This window comes from Alternaria conjuncta (assembly GCF_024043145.1).
Source record: "Alternaria conjuncta strain BMP 0040 chromosome Unknown scaffold_2, whole genome shotgun sequence".
Lineage (NCBI taxonomy): Eukaryota > Fungi > Ascomycota > Dothideomycetes > Pleosporales > Pleosporaceae > Alternaria > Alternaria conjuncta.
This window is the reverse complement of record NW_026250091.1, coordinates 967845-984088: the sequence shown is the minus strand read 5'-3', so window position 1 is coordinate 984088 and position 16244 is coordinate 967845. Positions and strand designations below refer to the sequence as shown.

The 16244-nt window shown below is 49.3% G+C and overlaps 5 protein-coding genes across 5 annotated transcripts; 3 read left to right on the top strand and 2 right to left on the bottom strand.

Annotated features, from left to right (window-relative positions):
• On the top strand, positions 1-1059 carry J4E85_001438 (uncharacterized protein; the record flags this gene model as incomplete). Its single annotated transcript, XM_051465724.1, has 1 exon — positions 1-1059. The coding sequence occupies one exon, from the start codon at positions 1-3 to the stop codon at positions 1057-1059; it is 1059 nt and encodes a 352-aa protein (XP_051330281.1).
• Positions 1060-4113: 3054 nt separating this feature from the next.
• FPR2 (Peptidyl-prolyl cis-trans isomerase fpr2) lies at positions 4114-4630 on the top strand (the record flags this gene model as incomplete). Its single annotated transcript, XM_051465723.1, has 3 exons — positions 4114-4183; positions 4253-4528; positions 4578-4630. The coding sequence occupies 3 exons, from the start codon at positions 4114-4116 to the stop codon at positions 4628-4630; spliced, it is 399 nt and encodes a 132-aa protein (XP_051330280.1).
• A 2016-nt stretch (positions 4631-6646) lies between these two features.
• Positions 6647-7641, bottom strand: J4E85_001436 (uncharacterized protein; the record flags this gene model as incomplete). Its single annotated transcript, XM_051465722.1, has 4 exons — positions 6647-7213; positions 7277-7353; positions 7401-7463; positions 7521-7641. 4 exons carry the CDS (start codon positions 7639-7641, stop codon positions 6647-6649), a joined length of 828 nt encoding a protein of 275 aa, XP_051330279.1.
• Positions 7642-9211: 1570 nt separating this feature from the next.
• J4E85_001435 (uncharacterized protein) lies at positions 9212-11283 on the top strand (the record flags this gene model as incomplete). The annotated part of the gene is made up of 3 exons (XM_051465721.1): positions 9212-9698; positions 9755-10134; positions 10186-11283. The coding sequence occupies 3 exons, from the start codon at positions 9212-9214 to the stop codon at positions 11281-11283; spliced, it is 1965 nt and encodes a 654-aa protein (XP_051330278.1).
• An 827-nt stretch (positions 11284-12110) lies between these two features.
• Positions 12111-13311, bottom strand: J4E85_001434 (uncharacterized protein; the record flags this gene model as incomplete). Its single annotated transcript, XM_051465720.1, has 3 exons — positions 12111-12145; positions 12264-13136; positions 13266-13311. The coding sequence occupies 3 exons, from the start codon at positions 13309-13311 to the stop codon at positions 12111-12113; spliced, it is 954 nt and encodes a 317-aa protein (XP_051330277.1).
• Positions 13312-16244: the final 2933 nt, after the last annotated feature.

Below are 16244 nucleotides of genomic sequence, written 5' to 3'. Positions count from 1 at the left end.
ATGCCTTCACAGCTCACTCCCGGTCCCTCTAGTGCCCCTAGACCGCCTATAACGTACAGCCGCCGTTCCGCTATTTCACGCAATGCAGATGCGACCAGCAACATAGTCAAAGACGAAGCGAAGCGTGAAGAGACCCTCAAAGGGATCGTTCTCAGCGCCCACGGCGGTAATGACTTCTACGAGAACGCGGCGCGACGAGCGACCAGGATCGACTACTGTTCACAAAACGTCGCAAGGCAGAGCAAAACGGGGTCACACACCATCTCTTCTTTGAAAGCTGGAAAGAGAGCGGAACAGTCGGAATCTCCACGTGCCGCGGGAAATGACAACGCCAGCGACGAAGACGAGGAGGAAATTGCTGAAGCTATTGCACGCTCTCTGGGCAAGACAATTGAAGATCGTAACGTTGTGCGCCCCTTCCCCTCGGTACATGACGACTCCAACATCGCCGAAACGAAGATCTTGTCGCTATTGGCAGCTTCTGAGCCAGCGAAGTCTACTGCTAGGTCTAGCTCATACGGATCTACCGGCAGCGGCTCTACGTCTGGTTCGACTCCGCCACACACTCCACTCCATGCTCTCCTCAACCACATCAGATCAGCTGCGAAGAACGTACAAGAGCTCGATACCAACGAGTTGGCCAGACGTGCTCCTGAGCTGACATTCATCATGAACAGTTGGCAGAACACCGTAGCCAAGGTTCTCTCAGCGACCGAGGCTGCCGAGCTCAAGCGAATCCAGGACATCCAAGACTATCTAGATTACGACCAAGCCCTGGAAGAGAAGTGTCGAAAGAAGTTGAACGCGCTCGGGAAGCGATGCGGAGCCCAGGTGCTCCAGATGAAACAAGGCCATCAAAAGGAGTTGATGAAGCAAAAGGAGATGTATGAGGCTTACATCTCACAACACATGGCGAAGCCGCCTACTCCTCGAGCTCCAGCTTTAGTACGACCGGCGTTCGTTTTCACTGCTGGCGGCCGAGGTTTTCCCGAGCAGCAGCAGATGTCCTCGTCCTCGAATCCGGCAGGTTGGGCTCGCAAGAGGGCTAGACTATCGTAAGGACGGGGTTAAATCATGTGGCGTGACGTGGCGTCTACAGATCTGCTTGCAGGTTTGGAGAGTAGCGGTTATATCTAGTTGCTGGTGACAGTGGCTTTGAATGAGATACAGATGAGCATTCCAACATACCCTGGAGCATATTGTGACCGTCGTGCGATACATCAATGAGGCTGATCTCATAACCTGGAGGTACTCACAGCGATTCTCATAATCAAGACTTACCGCAGAGACTCGTGTACACCCCCGAGCTGCTGTGTGGTAACGTACAACACGACGTAGAAGATAGCGACTACGTCCCAGCTATACTATCCTTACGCTCAGCAATCCCCATGACATAGTAAATGCCTGCAGCATACCATCCACGAAACCACATCTGTACTGTGCCGAGTGTGTTTGATCAACCTCACTAACGTGTTAGCGTGGCTAGGTACCCCCACAGTTGGGGTGGTTCCCTATTTGCAAAACGCCTGGGGTTTCGCGGTTTCGGAAGACGCAACGAAAGAATAGTGGAACGCGGCGCATGCCGTTTTGCGCATCATGAAGCGGAAGCATTGTGTAGGTTTATTTTTGGGGGTAGTGGATTTGAGTCCTCGGATCGTGTCGGGCCGTTTGGTAGATGTGGAAGGGTGGAAATGGTGGTGGGTTGCATGTCGGGCTTGCGATAGCCACTGACCTGTAGGGTCCGAGGATGCCTTCGCCCTTTGATGTACACCTGTATTAAGTTTACTGTGATGGCTCGTTAGACTCATGTGAAGATAACGTTCTTCTATTGCCGAGTGTAAGATGACGCTGGCATAAGCAAGCAAATTGCGGCCGACTTACCTATCCTTTGACCGCGCAATCTATCTTCTGCACCCAACAGCCCCTGCGCAAGATAGGAGGAGTGAGATTGTAATGGACCCTTTTCTTTGCTTTTCAAGTCCAAAGCATGGCATGTGAGTTCGATGTTGGCGTGGCATGGCATGGCATGTGCATACCTATTGCCGGCGCGTCACCGTCGCGCCTCTATCATGCACACCTGCCTACCTAGGTACCTAGGTACGACCAAAACGACACAAACTTTACAACCCGACGCGAAGAGCAGCACTTTTGTAAATGCACGACCCATGCGACGTGTAAGATCGCTGTCCACTATAGCGGCATCCTGCAGACGTCTCGCAGCTTCGTACCTGACGATCATAACCAACCAAACCCAGTCATACCTGTCAAGCCAAAAGTGCGTATTGGCGGCACCGGCGACAGCTTGGCGGCGACACGTTGATGACACAGCCCAGATGCATGCCACCCGCGTCCCCCAGCGAGTTCGCGGCTGTAAGACGATTCGTGGCATGGGCTTGCGAGTACTGCGACCCTTTTGGTTGCATCTCATCATCAGCCCCGCTGAAGGACGTTTCAAAGCAGCAACCCACCCATGTCGCGCCATCGTTGCGGAGCGCATCCGATGCACCTTGTAGCACATATCACCTTCTCACATCTCTAGTCTTTGGATATTTTGGCACTCTTGCAATTCTTCTTCCCCTCTCTATACGTCTTTTGGTTTCTTCGTATGGCCTATTGAAAGCTTTCGTGGCGTTGTCATCGCCATGGAGTCACGCCAATACATCTCTACATCTCCTTGTAGATGTTTGCTGTCCGTGACAAAGAGACAAACTCCAGACTTTGTGCTTGATGCACCAACCTGTCCGTTTGTGCAATAGGTACGCAAACCCGTGACCGTATAATCTACGTCCGTACGACGCGCGCAGACAATCATGAGGCTCGGTGGCTCACAAGACGATAAGGCTCAGTCACAAATACACCCCACGGCTGTCATAAGAACATTTGAAACACCGAGTCAAGTGTTCCCCAAAGACAAATTACACACATACGCGCACTACGCCATACACACAGGCATAGCCCAAAGCTAATTCCTAATCGTCGTCCGGTCCAACGAACCCGGCAATGTATACAGCTATCGCGCTCATAGCCCTCTTACTCACCATTGCCACCACTACAACCACCATCTCAGCCTTACCAACACATCTTCTTTCCCGGCGCGGTCTTCCTGGTGCCTACTACACCTGCACCAAATCCAACTTCGCCGGCGAATGCAGCTGGACGCAACCCAACACGGAATGCCACATCCAAGGCAGCCCTGGCGGTATCGCATCACTCGGACCTGATCAAGGCTCTACGTGCGCCCTCTACCAGAACTTTTCGTGTACAGGCGACATTCTTCAGAAGCTGACGTTCCCCGGTATCGCAATCGGCATGCCCAAGTTCGGAAGCTTTAAGTGTATTGAGCAGGGCAGCTCTGGCGGAAGCAGGAAAGAGGTGGAAGAGGCTGGAGTTCTCGCGGAGTTGGATGCTGCGGATTTGGCAGTCGAGGATTTTGGTATCAAGAGTGTGGCGATGGATGGGAGGGAGGAGGGTATGATTGGGTTGCAAAAAGGGGTTTACTATTGATCGTGCCTTCTGTTCTTGGTAAAGAGTCTTGGGGAAGAGGGAGTTGGTTTCGATGGGGAGGATGTGTGGTCATGATTTCTTCAATTCGTGTTCTTATCATTTGGAAGAGGGGTGGCGTCGCTGTTCTGAGGTTACCACTGATGGTTTTATGGTTATTAGTAACACCTGGTTCTTTAAGAGTGAAACCAGTCCCCTATTACTCATCAGACATATTGATATTATTACTCACAACAGTCGTTGTCATAGTACCGCGGCTCCCGAGCGATGAGATAGTAGGTATTGGGTCAACCACCGTTACCGAATATCTCCCCCCCCTCCAATGTACACAACCAAAGGTCCGTCGCGAAAAGACCCCTCGGGCTTGAGCGCGAAAGACAGAGAAGTAGGTATTGGGTCCGTGGTCTTTTCGATGCTGTAAAATGACGCTAGCGACATCCAATGACGTCCCCAAGGTCCCTGCATATGGTTTGGGCCACATTACCGCTTGGCGCCACATGTATCCCCACATAGACACTCCACCCGCCGCCATTGCAACGTCGCCTTCCAAGGTTGCTTCATAGACATCCGTGGAGTGTCCGAAAAGCAAATTCACTATACATAGACGTCAGCATGAAGCTCACCCTCATCCTCGCCTTGGCTACGGCCGCTCTCGCTGGCGAGATTGTCAACAACGAGGCAAGTAACACCCCGCGAAGCTATACGGCATGCATGGCGTGCTAACGCCTTGTACAGCATCTCAAGACCGAAGTCCTCACCGAAGCCAACTGCGTGCGCAAGACCAAGGCCGGCGACAAGGTCAACGTCCACTACCGCGGCACCCTCGAAAGCGACGGCAGCGAATTCGACGCCTCATACAACCGCGGCCAGCCCTTGTCCTTCGCCGTCGGTACCGGTCAAGTCATCAAGGGATGGGACCAGGGCCTGCTAGACATGTGCCCCGGCGAAAAGAGGAAGCTCACAATCCAGCCTGAGTGGGCCTATGGCTCGCGGGGTGCTGGCCCCATCCCCGCCAACAGCGTCTTGAGTAAGTGCTATTGGGACACACGGCGAATACATTGACTGACGTATGACAGTCTTCGAGTCCGAGTTGGTCTCCATTGACGGCGTTGACAAAGAGGAGTTGTAACAGGGTCTGAGATGACTATTTGCACATACATAGCATTGTACGCGTGAGAATAAACTCGAGGTCCCGTAGGCAGGCTGCGCCTTGCTGCTATAGTAGAATCAACATGATGTGACTCATGTCAATCCTGACCGTGACCTTCAACCCATTAGATCTTCAGCTCCTTGGTTCACCATCCGTCGAATCTGCCGTCTCGACGACTTTCCTGTATTTTCCAGATCTGCGTAATTCTAGTTTCCAATTGGATGCTATTGTTGAACATTAACACAATTGTGTCCGCTTTTATCTTCACCTTTGGAGATTCCGCACTTACCGTAGCTCTAGTCGACGTTCTGCAAGCTAATGTTCGTGTTTTTCTAGTTCTATCAGTCCCGTCAAAGTATATTCTGCTACTACCATACTGCAACTTGACAGACAGCGTGCACTAATCAGCACGCATTCCCCACACTAATATTTCTACACGAACGAGCAAGATGCCATCCTTCTCCAATCCAAGGTATCGTTCATTATGCTAAAATCCCCTTCGCCGCACCCACCTCCATACTGAAGCCCTCTCGACAAGGTCAAAAACCCAGACGTTCGCTCTGAGATCAAACACATGATCGCCATTGTAGTTTCAATCAGCAAGACCGCCTCATCGCTCGTCCAAGGGTCAAAGGCAAGAAGGTCATGACAAAGGGTCGAAGACAAAGGCGCTCGTAGTCGAGAAAGTGAACGAGCTTGACGCATTCCTGAAGGACAGCGACGTTCTTCCACCCAAGCCAAAAAAGAAAGCAGAACAAGACACAATTTGTAAAACAATACTCTCCGGTGCGGATCTGTTCATTCGAACTGATGAAAGCAGATGCGCTTAGCGGACTAGATGAGCGGCTTAGGTTGCTCAGATAGCGCTTGGTAGACTCATGCCTTCCATCAAGGACAACACAGCTTTTGAGGTAGCTGTAGCTGTGCTCGAGCAGTAGTTCGACGACTACAAAGTCAGCATTCAGTAGTTAAGTGCTTTGGGACACATTCTGCAACTAACAAGGTACAGCGCACAGATTCGCAAACTTTGCTTTCTCTTGCTTCTCAGAGTTTCGACGTTGCCCAGCGTGTAGGGGTGATTAATTAAGCTTAACAGTAAGCGGGAAGCTCCACCTAGACATAATAGAGAAGACCTTCGCTCCAGCGACAGAACACTAGCCGTCGTCTTTGGCCAACCAAGGAGACTAAGGAGGAAGTAACGAACAATGTAAGTACGCTTTCATTCACTTACTGCATGTAAAGGACGAACAAGACCAATGTTTTGAGCCTGCGCCCACGCCAGCTCCCGTTTCAGCTTCTTTCCCAATGACCATCACATGCGCCGCCTCCGATTTGCGAGTCTCACTGCGCATTGTTGATCCTACGGAGTGAAACAAGCTGCATAGAAGAGGTGGTCATATAAGAATAATAGCTCCTTTCTCGCGCATGGTAGCGGCAGTGAAAAGTTCAGGTTTCATTGTGATAGGTGTGGAGACTTGAAGTTTCGAAGGAGACTGGAAAGGGCAAGGTGTCTTGGGAGTCTCTGTGATTCCGAAGGTCAAGGTATTTTGGATAAGATCAGGCTTAGCTATCATGTGCAATTTAAACATAGCCCCCCATGCTGAACAACACGTCACTACTCTTATACGTCATCTGCCTCGTCATGAACGACTGGGAAGACGATGCTTCACTTAGCGCGACGGCGAATTTTCCCATTCTACCACTGTTGTCCTCGTGATGTCTTTGCCATCTTTGCATGCTGGATCCGAAATACACTGCTTTTCACTATCCGCATCGCTATCAGCTCTCCAACATGGATTCCGGACGTCACGCGGATATGTGCCGTCGATGCCATGGGGTTGGAGCTCTACGTCTTCGTGACTTCTGACATAGCCGTGCGATTGTAGTTGTGGAAGCGTTGACAATCTCGGCGTTTTCGGTATGTAAGCTCCCTCGGAACGCTCTGTATCGAAATAGGGTATAAAGCGACCCTTTGGTTGGAGAGATTAGCAATAATTACGTGCAGGGGTACCCGTTGTAACTCACCAAGATCCATTTGATAGTGGGCCCGCAAGCAGCGATCACACCAAGATTACCCTCAACGCTTGTAAGTGCGTTCCTCACGTTGTAAGGGTCCTCGAGTGTGCCTTTAGGCAAGCTGAAGACGAGGACGAAGCGATGTAGTCGATAGCAGCCGATTGCCGTAACTGCAATTGGGAGAGAGAGAAATACAATGACTTCTAATTTGACCTTCGAAGGCATACGGATATCGTAGAGTATCCATGCTGGAATCAATGCCACAAGAACATCCGTGGCAATGGTGACGGCGATCACACCGAAGATGTATTGTGTGTTGTTATGGCAATGACCAGGAACATCCTGCCAGTACTTGTTGATGGGCTGGCATCGGAAGATGTGTGCAAGAAAGGCGGCGAAAATGAAGGCTATGTTCACGGCAATCAGAGTCCATATGCTTGCGATAATGAGCCGATTCGTTGAGCGTAGCTTTAGCAACGTGATTAGGAACGAGATTTTGACGAGACCAAGGATTTGGTTGTATGTCGCGTTGTTAATGTAGCGCCACTGGTAACGTGATTGTTAGTACAACACGTAGCTACCCCACTGTTTGAGAGTAGTCGGACTTACGAGGGCAATTTGTTCCTTATTCATAGCATCTTTGGGGATGTCTTCTCGGTGGTAGCCAGCATAAGAGACCACAACCACTAGGAAATGTCAGTCAAAGAAAACCGTCACCCGGATCAGCGCTTACGTTTCCATAGTGTTCCAGTGAGGGCTAGCAAAAAGCACTCAGCAATAATAAGAAGTACGTCCTCTGAAATAGGTTTGGTTAGCAGTTACTTCACTTGACTCATGCGGAACGGTGCCATACCAATAGCCAACTGGCGCTCCTTGATCTTCTTCCATGTCCTGATAGCCACGATAGTGGCAGACACAACAAAAGGGAAAACTATAAGGAAAATGTTCAATGGTTGAAGTCCGGTTCCCGCCATGATGTTATGGTGATCAGAAAAAGATCAGGGAAAGTATGATAGGAGGTACGTTCGTTCCAACTACCTAGATATACGAATTGCATTACTTTTCACATGAATTAAACTTCGGCGCAAACCACGCTGGTGGGCTTGACACCTGTGATGGAGTTCACCACGCCGCATTCCTTTGAGTACTGCATGTGTATCCAGTAATTACATTGATCCCGTGTGGCGCCCCTGACTCGAGCAATTCAGGTAGTCTTCCGAATTCCCCGAGCCGTAGACGGCCCAAAGGTCCGTCCCTTCGACCCTTGTAGGAGTACTTGGAAGGATCATGTTCATGCGCAAAAATTACGCAAACAGCAGGTCAAATTCCGCATTTGACCTTAAGCACTGCAGATGCAGATCTTAAGCAATCCACTTATTGTCATCTGGTACCCCTCTTCCTTCTTGAATGGCTGAATAGGAGTACTGTATATACGAGTACATCGGTGGTGCTGGACATGTGTGGCGACTCTCGGTAAGTGGAGTGCTTCATTGAACCACCTGCATGGTACCTAGGTAACCTTGGCAGTCATATACGACGTTGTTTCCACCAATAGGCTAGTATCGTAGGATTTTAGGATGTGACGAGTCCGTGGACAAGCAGGTGTGCGGTCGAGGGTCTTTTGCCAAGCGCTTGGCGCGTCGGTTGAGAAGTAAGGGAGGCCGTTAAGGGAAGATGCGACATGGCAAGGGATTGTTGAACGTGCCGACCGTGCCGCTAGGCTCTGGCGCCCGCGGCATCCATGCATCCGCCGCCCCTCTCAATGGCGGCCACCTGCGACTCTATGTGCAACCCATCTCACGCTTGTTTTACTCTACACATAACCTTTTAGTCCACGTTCCACTAGATGCTACTTAGCTACGATAGTAATGTCGACAGTTACATTTTCGTAGGAATCAAATCTTTGGTCTGGATTCTGCGTGGCGACAAGAATTCTTGCAATAAGCACCGCGCCGCAATCACACATGTGAACACGCCAGAGACGCATCTACCTAGGTATCCTTCCTATGCCAAGCCACCTATGCCGTTTCTAAACGGACGAATATGCCACTGGATCTGCATGCACAGCTCGCTCAAGTAGTACAATCGGCATTCTATAGCGGCTTGCAGATGTTGTGCTGCCTGCTGCTCCTTGCTGCCGGTGTAAGGGCTGGGAAGTTTCTATTGGCTTGCAACTGCCGTGAGGCTGCTCCAAGCCTTTGCGATTTGGAGCATGGACAGAGCCAAATCTACCCCAGTCCAGATCAAGACCACGTTCTACCCACAGGCCCATCCATTTATCCCGGCTTCTATATGCAGTCCCTGCGTAATCTACCTGCGTCCCTTCGCTGTTATGTCCCCGTTTGACACTCACTGGTTGACTCCACAGTGTGTGGCAACATCCAGAGCGCTCACACATGAATCATGGAGCTCAGTCGCGTGGGAGAAACTGAAAGAACATTTACCGAACGGTTAAAGATAAAAGATAAAATGGGAAGGCATCCTTTTGCTGCTTCTTCCCTACATCCACCTCGTATTCACCTCTTGGCTTTCACCATGGCGTCTATGCAGCGGGTAACCACGTGCTTTCTCATGCTCATTTCCCCGGCGGCTATCCTTGGCCAATCTTCTCCTCTTCCTGATGTCGAACCTGCAGCTACCTTCGTTCCAGCCGCTTCACCAGCAGGGGCACCACTTCAAGAATCCGAAAGACTGCAATTGACTGACGCAGTCATCGAGCGTCTAACGACCGATGAGGGGGTTTCGAAGTATGTCGAGTACTTCGCATTCGATGACAGCACCGCTGCTAGTGATGTGCGTGTACGACGTGCAGCCTCTGCATCTTGCAAGACGTTTCCTGGTGACTCTGAGTGGCCCCAGGAAACCGTCTGGGACATTTTCAATGTGCTTTTAGGCGGCGCACTCATTCCGACCAAGCCCATCGCTGCTCCGTGCTACGATACACAATGGGGCAAGAAAGACAGTGCAAAGTGCACGGATATCGCCAATAATTTTACGAATCCGCTATTCCATGAGGCTGATCCGACGTCAAGTATGCGATTACTTCCGTAAGCGTATGCAGACTATTTGCTGACGTCGTGATTCTAGACATGTGGCCTATCTTTCAGGGTAGGACCTGTATGCCCAAAAACGACACTGACGGCAAGTCATGTACTCTTGGCGGATATCCCGAGTACGCGGTCAAAGTCACCAACGTGGCGCAGATCCAGCTTGCCATCAACTTCGCAAGGGCGACTAATCTTCGCCTGGTCATCAAGAACACTGGTCATTGCTACCTGGGAAAGTCCACTGGAGCTGGAGCATTGAGCTTGTGGATGCATAACATGGAACAAATTGACTTTCTCCCGAACTACGAAGGCCCAGGCTATTCAGGACCGGCGTTGAAGCTCGCCGCTGGGGTTAGAGTCAGGCAGGTATACGAAGCTGCGGACAAGCATGGTGTCACTGTCCTTGGTGCCATCTCCTGGGTAAGCATTCCTTGGTCTATCATTCTTATAAAAATAACTCACATTCACTAGAGCGTTGGATATGCTGGTGGTATGATCACGGGCGGAGGGCAAAATCCTCTTGCTGGTGTTTACGGTATGTCGGCCGATCACGTTGTCGCCTTCCAGATCGTAACGGCCGCCGGTCGTTTCATCACAGTATCGGAAGACTCCAATCCTGACTTATTCTGGGCACTCCGAGGCGGCGGTGGTGGTACCTTTGGTGTCGTGGTGTCGGTCATCATCCGTGCACATCCTAAGATCAACGTCGTCACTGCTGGCTGGCAAATCGATGCTGCGAACAACAGCCTTGAGGACTTCTGGAAGGGCACCAAGAAGTTCTTTGATGTCTTCCTTGACTGGGCAGAGTCAGGCATGTACAGCTTCTTCATCATGGGAAATGAGCCCAAGCCGTTCCTCAACATGCGCTTCCTTTTTGCTGCGAACCATACGGCGGAGTCGTACGACAAGACCGTCAAACCTTTCTTCGACTACCTCGAAGAGAACAATATCACGCTTACGACCCCCCATAAGCGAGTGGCTCATACCACCTTCTACTCTGCCTATCAAGCGACTTGGGGTGGTAACTCATTCCCCATCGGCTTGGACAACTCAATGTCAGCGAATCGCATCGTTCCTCGACGCAACTTCCAAGAGAAGTACGACCAGACCTTTGCGCTAATCAAGGAACATGTCTCTTCTGGAAAACATCTTCTTGGCTACCACAAGGCGCCCAAGGAGTACGCAAACACCAACAATGCTGCCAACCCAGCGTGGCGCGAATGTGCCTTGTTCTTGATCACCTCTTCGAACAAGAAAATGGATCACTCTACACCAGAAGCTCTCGGTCTTGCAAACAAGGACCTCCAAGAGAACATCCTACAGCCTTGGCGCGATATTACGCCCGTTTCAGAAGGTGGTGGTGTTTATTTGAATGAAGCCACCGTTGGAGAACCGGACTGGCAAGAGTCATTCTACGGTGGGTATTACCCAAGATTGAGCGAGATCAAGAAGAAGTGGGACCCGACCGATGTCTTCTACGCGACCACTGCCGTTGGAAGTGAGAGGTGGGTGGTTCAAGACGGAGAACAGGGTGTTCAGACTCAAAACGGAAGATTGTGCCGGGCCTGAGGGAAGCGAACTGCAGGCAAACCTATCGTAGCTACATCATATAGGCCAATCATTAGACATAGTAGCTCGAAGCGTCCCTCCTCATCTTATACATGATGCGCTGAAATGTGACTATGGAGCTATGACACTATTCCTAGAGTGACACCAACATGCATGCACTGGTCCATACTCGCACGGCGTCATCACTCTCGGGTGGTGACATGAACAGACAGCATTGAAGATGAAACCGCACTGAGAAAGTAACTACTCAACGGCTGCTCGTCTCCCTATTCTTTGTCGGAATTTCGTTTGCGATATCCTTGTGACGACGACTTGAAAGTACGGTCCTGGCCACAGTGATTTTGAGTACTCCTCCTACATATTGAGGAGTACCTGAGTAGGGAGTTGGCGACAATGAAAACTCGCAAAAGCCACCCATACTGGGTCCTTCTACCCCCAAGATACAACGCGCGATAGGGCCACCTGCTTAAGCTGTAGACCACTTTGTAACTCCGATTAACATCGCGTTTGTTGCAATAAGATATTCATTTGGTCTTGCAAACCTTCACAAAGAATCCATGTTCATCACGGCATGTGTGGACACATCGGTGCCTCGCTCCGTCCACATTGGTTGAATTTTGCGCGTCGTCCTCATCCCTTCGCCACCAATATACCTCTATCATATAACGCCGTGACGATACTCACGCCTCTGCCCACGTCGCGAGCGAGCGTAGTACTGCTGCAGAATTCGTCTCCGTCATTCTTATACAAGGTCTTCAGTCCTTCCTCTTCGCTCCACTCTCCCACCCAACTAGGCGCCGTACACTCGCAAGGTCCTTTCTCCTCATCTAGTCCTTGCATGTTGCAATTTGCTCTCGCTTTGCTCACAGCTGTGAGTGCTGGGGCAAAAGGGTGGCCTGCCAAAAGAAGCTTGCCAGAAGAATCGACAAAAAGGTTGTCGACCGTCGAAGGCGCACGAATATATTTTCTGAAATACAGACTGATCGTGTCAGGGTAGAAGCTGTAGATGTTTACGCCCATTTTGGAAGACGAGGCAACGGCAACAGTCGTCGAGTTGAGCATGGCAATGCCGTTGGCGAAGGGGACGTGCGTCAACGTCTTGGTGTGCTGCAGGTTGTGGATATCAGTATAGACGACACTACCTCCAGGAATGCCAGAAAATGTTTCGACCTGTGATATGAACGGTGAGACCAATGCGCCGATGTAGTGGTCATTGGTAACTAGTAGCTTCCCATCTCCTAGAGAGTGTATGGAATTCGGCGTATGGATCAACGGATGTTTCAGTGTCTGCAAATATCTGGCTACCGCATTCTGGACGGAGACTTGGAACACTTCGATGAGATTTCCAGAGGTACGGGAATGGTTGACGACATATAGCGTAGAAGTCGCGGCATCAAATTCGATGCCCAGAGGCTGAAAATCCGCCGCGTTGTTATAGTCAGTCAGAACGAGAGGCTTCAAAGCGTCTGAGTCCAGAATGTTGGGCGTTGAATAGTCGTAGATCCAGATATGTGGGCTATCGGTGCCATCTCTTTTATCCAAAGGTGACGCAAAGGCGCCCTGCATATGTAAGCCCTCGTCGCGTTGAAACTCTTTTGCTCTTAGGGGCAAATCCAAAGGGCGGCTACGCACCATTACCGTGTTCCACTGATCCCTCTCCGGATTGCAGCTCAAGAACGCAATACCCATCTCCTCTTCCACCAGTACATCCTCGCAATTGCGAAGCCGATCGCGGAACTTGACTTCGTGACTCTTGAAGTGGTTGATATTTTCAAAGTTCCCTGGTCTGTTTGCGAATATCGTGGAGAACGCGAGATAGCGGTCGTATACCCACGGCGCGACGATGGCGATTGCTGCGATAAGCAGCTGCGTCACGGGTCAGTCACCAATCGTCAATCACCCTCGGACCGCTGTGTTTCAGACCAACTTACGATAGATCGTGTCGCCATGTCTACAGGAGCGCGTCCTAGCCCGGCGAGTACTGTTGATGTAGTAAAGATGGCCGGCACGGTCGGGCACGAAGTTCATTGTGCTAACAAGTCGCCTTGACCCCACCAGAAGAGGGGACAGCCATCCTCGTTTGCGTAAAATTCGTCAGCGGCTCTCCAAGGTTTGAGTAGTAAGCATGTTAGTGTTTCCTGCTGTACTAGGTGTCTGTTAGAGTTTTAAGTAGTAATGTTTAGTATATATTCTATAGAAGTAAAAGTAGTAGAACTATAAGTATAAATTTTATAATACTATAGTTACTTATTTCTAAAAGTAAAAATTTTATATATATACTTAGTTTCTTTTTATTACTATAAAATCTTTACTATTATTATTATATTTACTATAGTATTTTTTACTACTCTTACTAACTTTAATAACTTTAGTACTAATAAGTATAAAAATATTACTATATAAAAATTAGACTTTAGCTTATACTTTAAGTAATAGCTCTAACTTATATATACTAAAATTATTAGCTTAGTAAATATATAAGTATATATTTAATATAAAAAACTAATTATTATAATTAGTATTAAGCTTAAAGTTACTTATATTTTAAGTAAATTATAGTTAATATACTTAAGTAATATTAAATTTTTTATACTTAAAGAAATTACTATACTTAAAGCTTTTTATAAAAAAAACTATTATTATACTTAAAACTAAAGCTATATTTTTTATACTTAATACTTAGTTATAGTTACTTATAAGTTTAAAAAATAAAGTTTATAACTTTTAGAATTACTAAGTACTTAGATTATAAGCTTAAAAAGAAAGCTAACTAGTAAAAAATAAATAAAAGTATAAAATATATAGAGAATTTAGTAAATTATACTATAAAAACTAGATAAATTAATTAGTATATCTTAATACTTAATACCTCTAAAATAATACTAGACACTAGAGGTTTTCTGCTGTATTAGACTGTTAGCAGCTTAGGCGTTGTCGGGGAAGGCGCGACTGCACAGATGCCGAGGCGGAGCAACAACCTGACGTCATGACCTTTGAGTGAGTATCTCCAATCCCATTGACACACATTGAATGCACAAGACCCCCATATAGCGAGGTAGCGTGTGGCTTTACACCTGAACGTATGTTTTCTAGCTAGGCTGTTGTTGTTACTACTGCAGCACGACTACCTGGGAAGTTTGACCCGACTCGGCAAGGACAGGAATAAGCTCGGGCAAAGTCAACACTGATACAAGTTTAACTGTCGCCCCCAGAGAAGTCGGTTTGTGAGCTATCCAGCTTTACAGACGCGCCTGGACATCTCCCGGGATTGGTGCAGGTGTGCACGGGTCTTATGTCTAGGAAACTCTACACTAAAGTCTAGTAGTCTCTCTAGATTCGGGAAGGGTTAGGACTGCTCCTAGGTAATTCTTCGACTATCTAGTAATAACTACAAAGCATGTGTGTAGGTACAGTCGTGCTGTGGGTAGTTTGCTGGATATCCAGATCTTTTCTAGTGTCATTCGTTGAACAGTAAGGCCGTGGGCCATAGTGACGAGAGGTGCATCCTCTTCGAACTACCGACTGTAGCGAGAGTCCTTGAGTGCATGATATATACGTGCTCGTACAAATATTCGCCTCTCATCATATACTCGTTGTAATAGTGACATGTTGCATCTGATGAGAGAAGATGCACGGACTGCCGTGAGATCTTTTCTGCGCACTCTATGTGCTCGCTAGTGTTCCAGGTACATGGCGCGCATCCGCAAGAGTATCAGTGTACCTCAATCTGACATACTGTAGCTACGTTGTGGGCAAGTACTCGTACCCAAGGCATGTAGAATAACCTCTTCCGTCTCTACAAGTTCAGATATGCGAATCATCCGAACGGTTCCTCCGGTACGTCCGTAACCTGCAGATGCCGAACGATCAGTATATGTCATGCTCGGTATGGACGAGGTAGTTTAGGCTCAATGGATTGGCCATGGGGTGATTCTGGATCTTAACACACCGTCCTTTCCGAGACTCTGGCATGATCTCCGATGCGATCGCCGTGCATTCAAGTCGTTGGCTAGGTCTCGTGTGCAACTCAGACCCAAATGTGTATCGGCTTAAAAATCTTCATGTTGAAAGATGGCGACTGCACACAGCGGTGTGATATACGCCTTTGATAATGTGGAGAGCCGGAACGTGAGCACTAACACTGCCGCTTGACAGTGGCCGAAAGCTGACGTTCGAGAACGGCAAGGAACAGGTAGTCACTCCATGCGGCGTGTGCCTACGGAATAGGTAAGTGCATAGGGGGGCGGGGTCACTTGTAGGGTGCAAACAGATTGTTCTCGGTATCATATACGTGCGCCGTTTGCCAACATAGCCATCGATGTTGGTTTGCTGACAAGACGATATTGAGCAGTCTTGGTAAAGGCACAGGACGCCGGACAGGAAGGTTGCTGGGTAACGGACAAGTTCTTCGCTAGTCCTACACACCTGCCCTCAAACGTCGGGACGTGAGAAGACGACCGGCCACGCGCGCTGAATGAGGCCAGCGAGCGGGCGTGTGGTCCAATGTGAACATCGACTCACGCTCTGTAGCTGACCGAGACACGAAAGATGTTAAGGAACGGAGCCGATAGGGGCGTGGCTCGCAGTGGCTTATTGGCTTGGCGACACTGTTTAGAGTGTTGGGTGCCGTGACGGCGAGACAGTTGCAGCGACTTCCAGGCTATACCTCCGGCACTAACGCACTGCGCAACGAGTCCACCTCCATGTTCAACAGGACAACACAATCTACATCATCATCCGCGCCATGGAGGGGCAACGCAACTTCCAACGCTTGCCAGAAAGTTACGTTGACAGCGCTGCTCCTCGCGACATGCCCTGTAGCGGCTGCATTCTGGCGCTGTAGTGTGAGCCTTGTTGCCGCGCAGGGGGCAGGCTTTGGCGAAGGCGTTGGGGACCGCGCCGCCAGAGACAACCGCGTCCCGTTTTTTCTGGCCAGAACGTCGCTCGATTTGGCTGCGTTT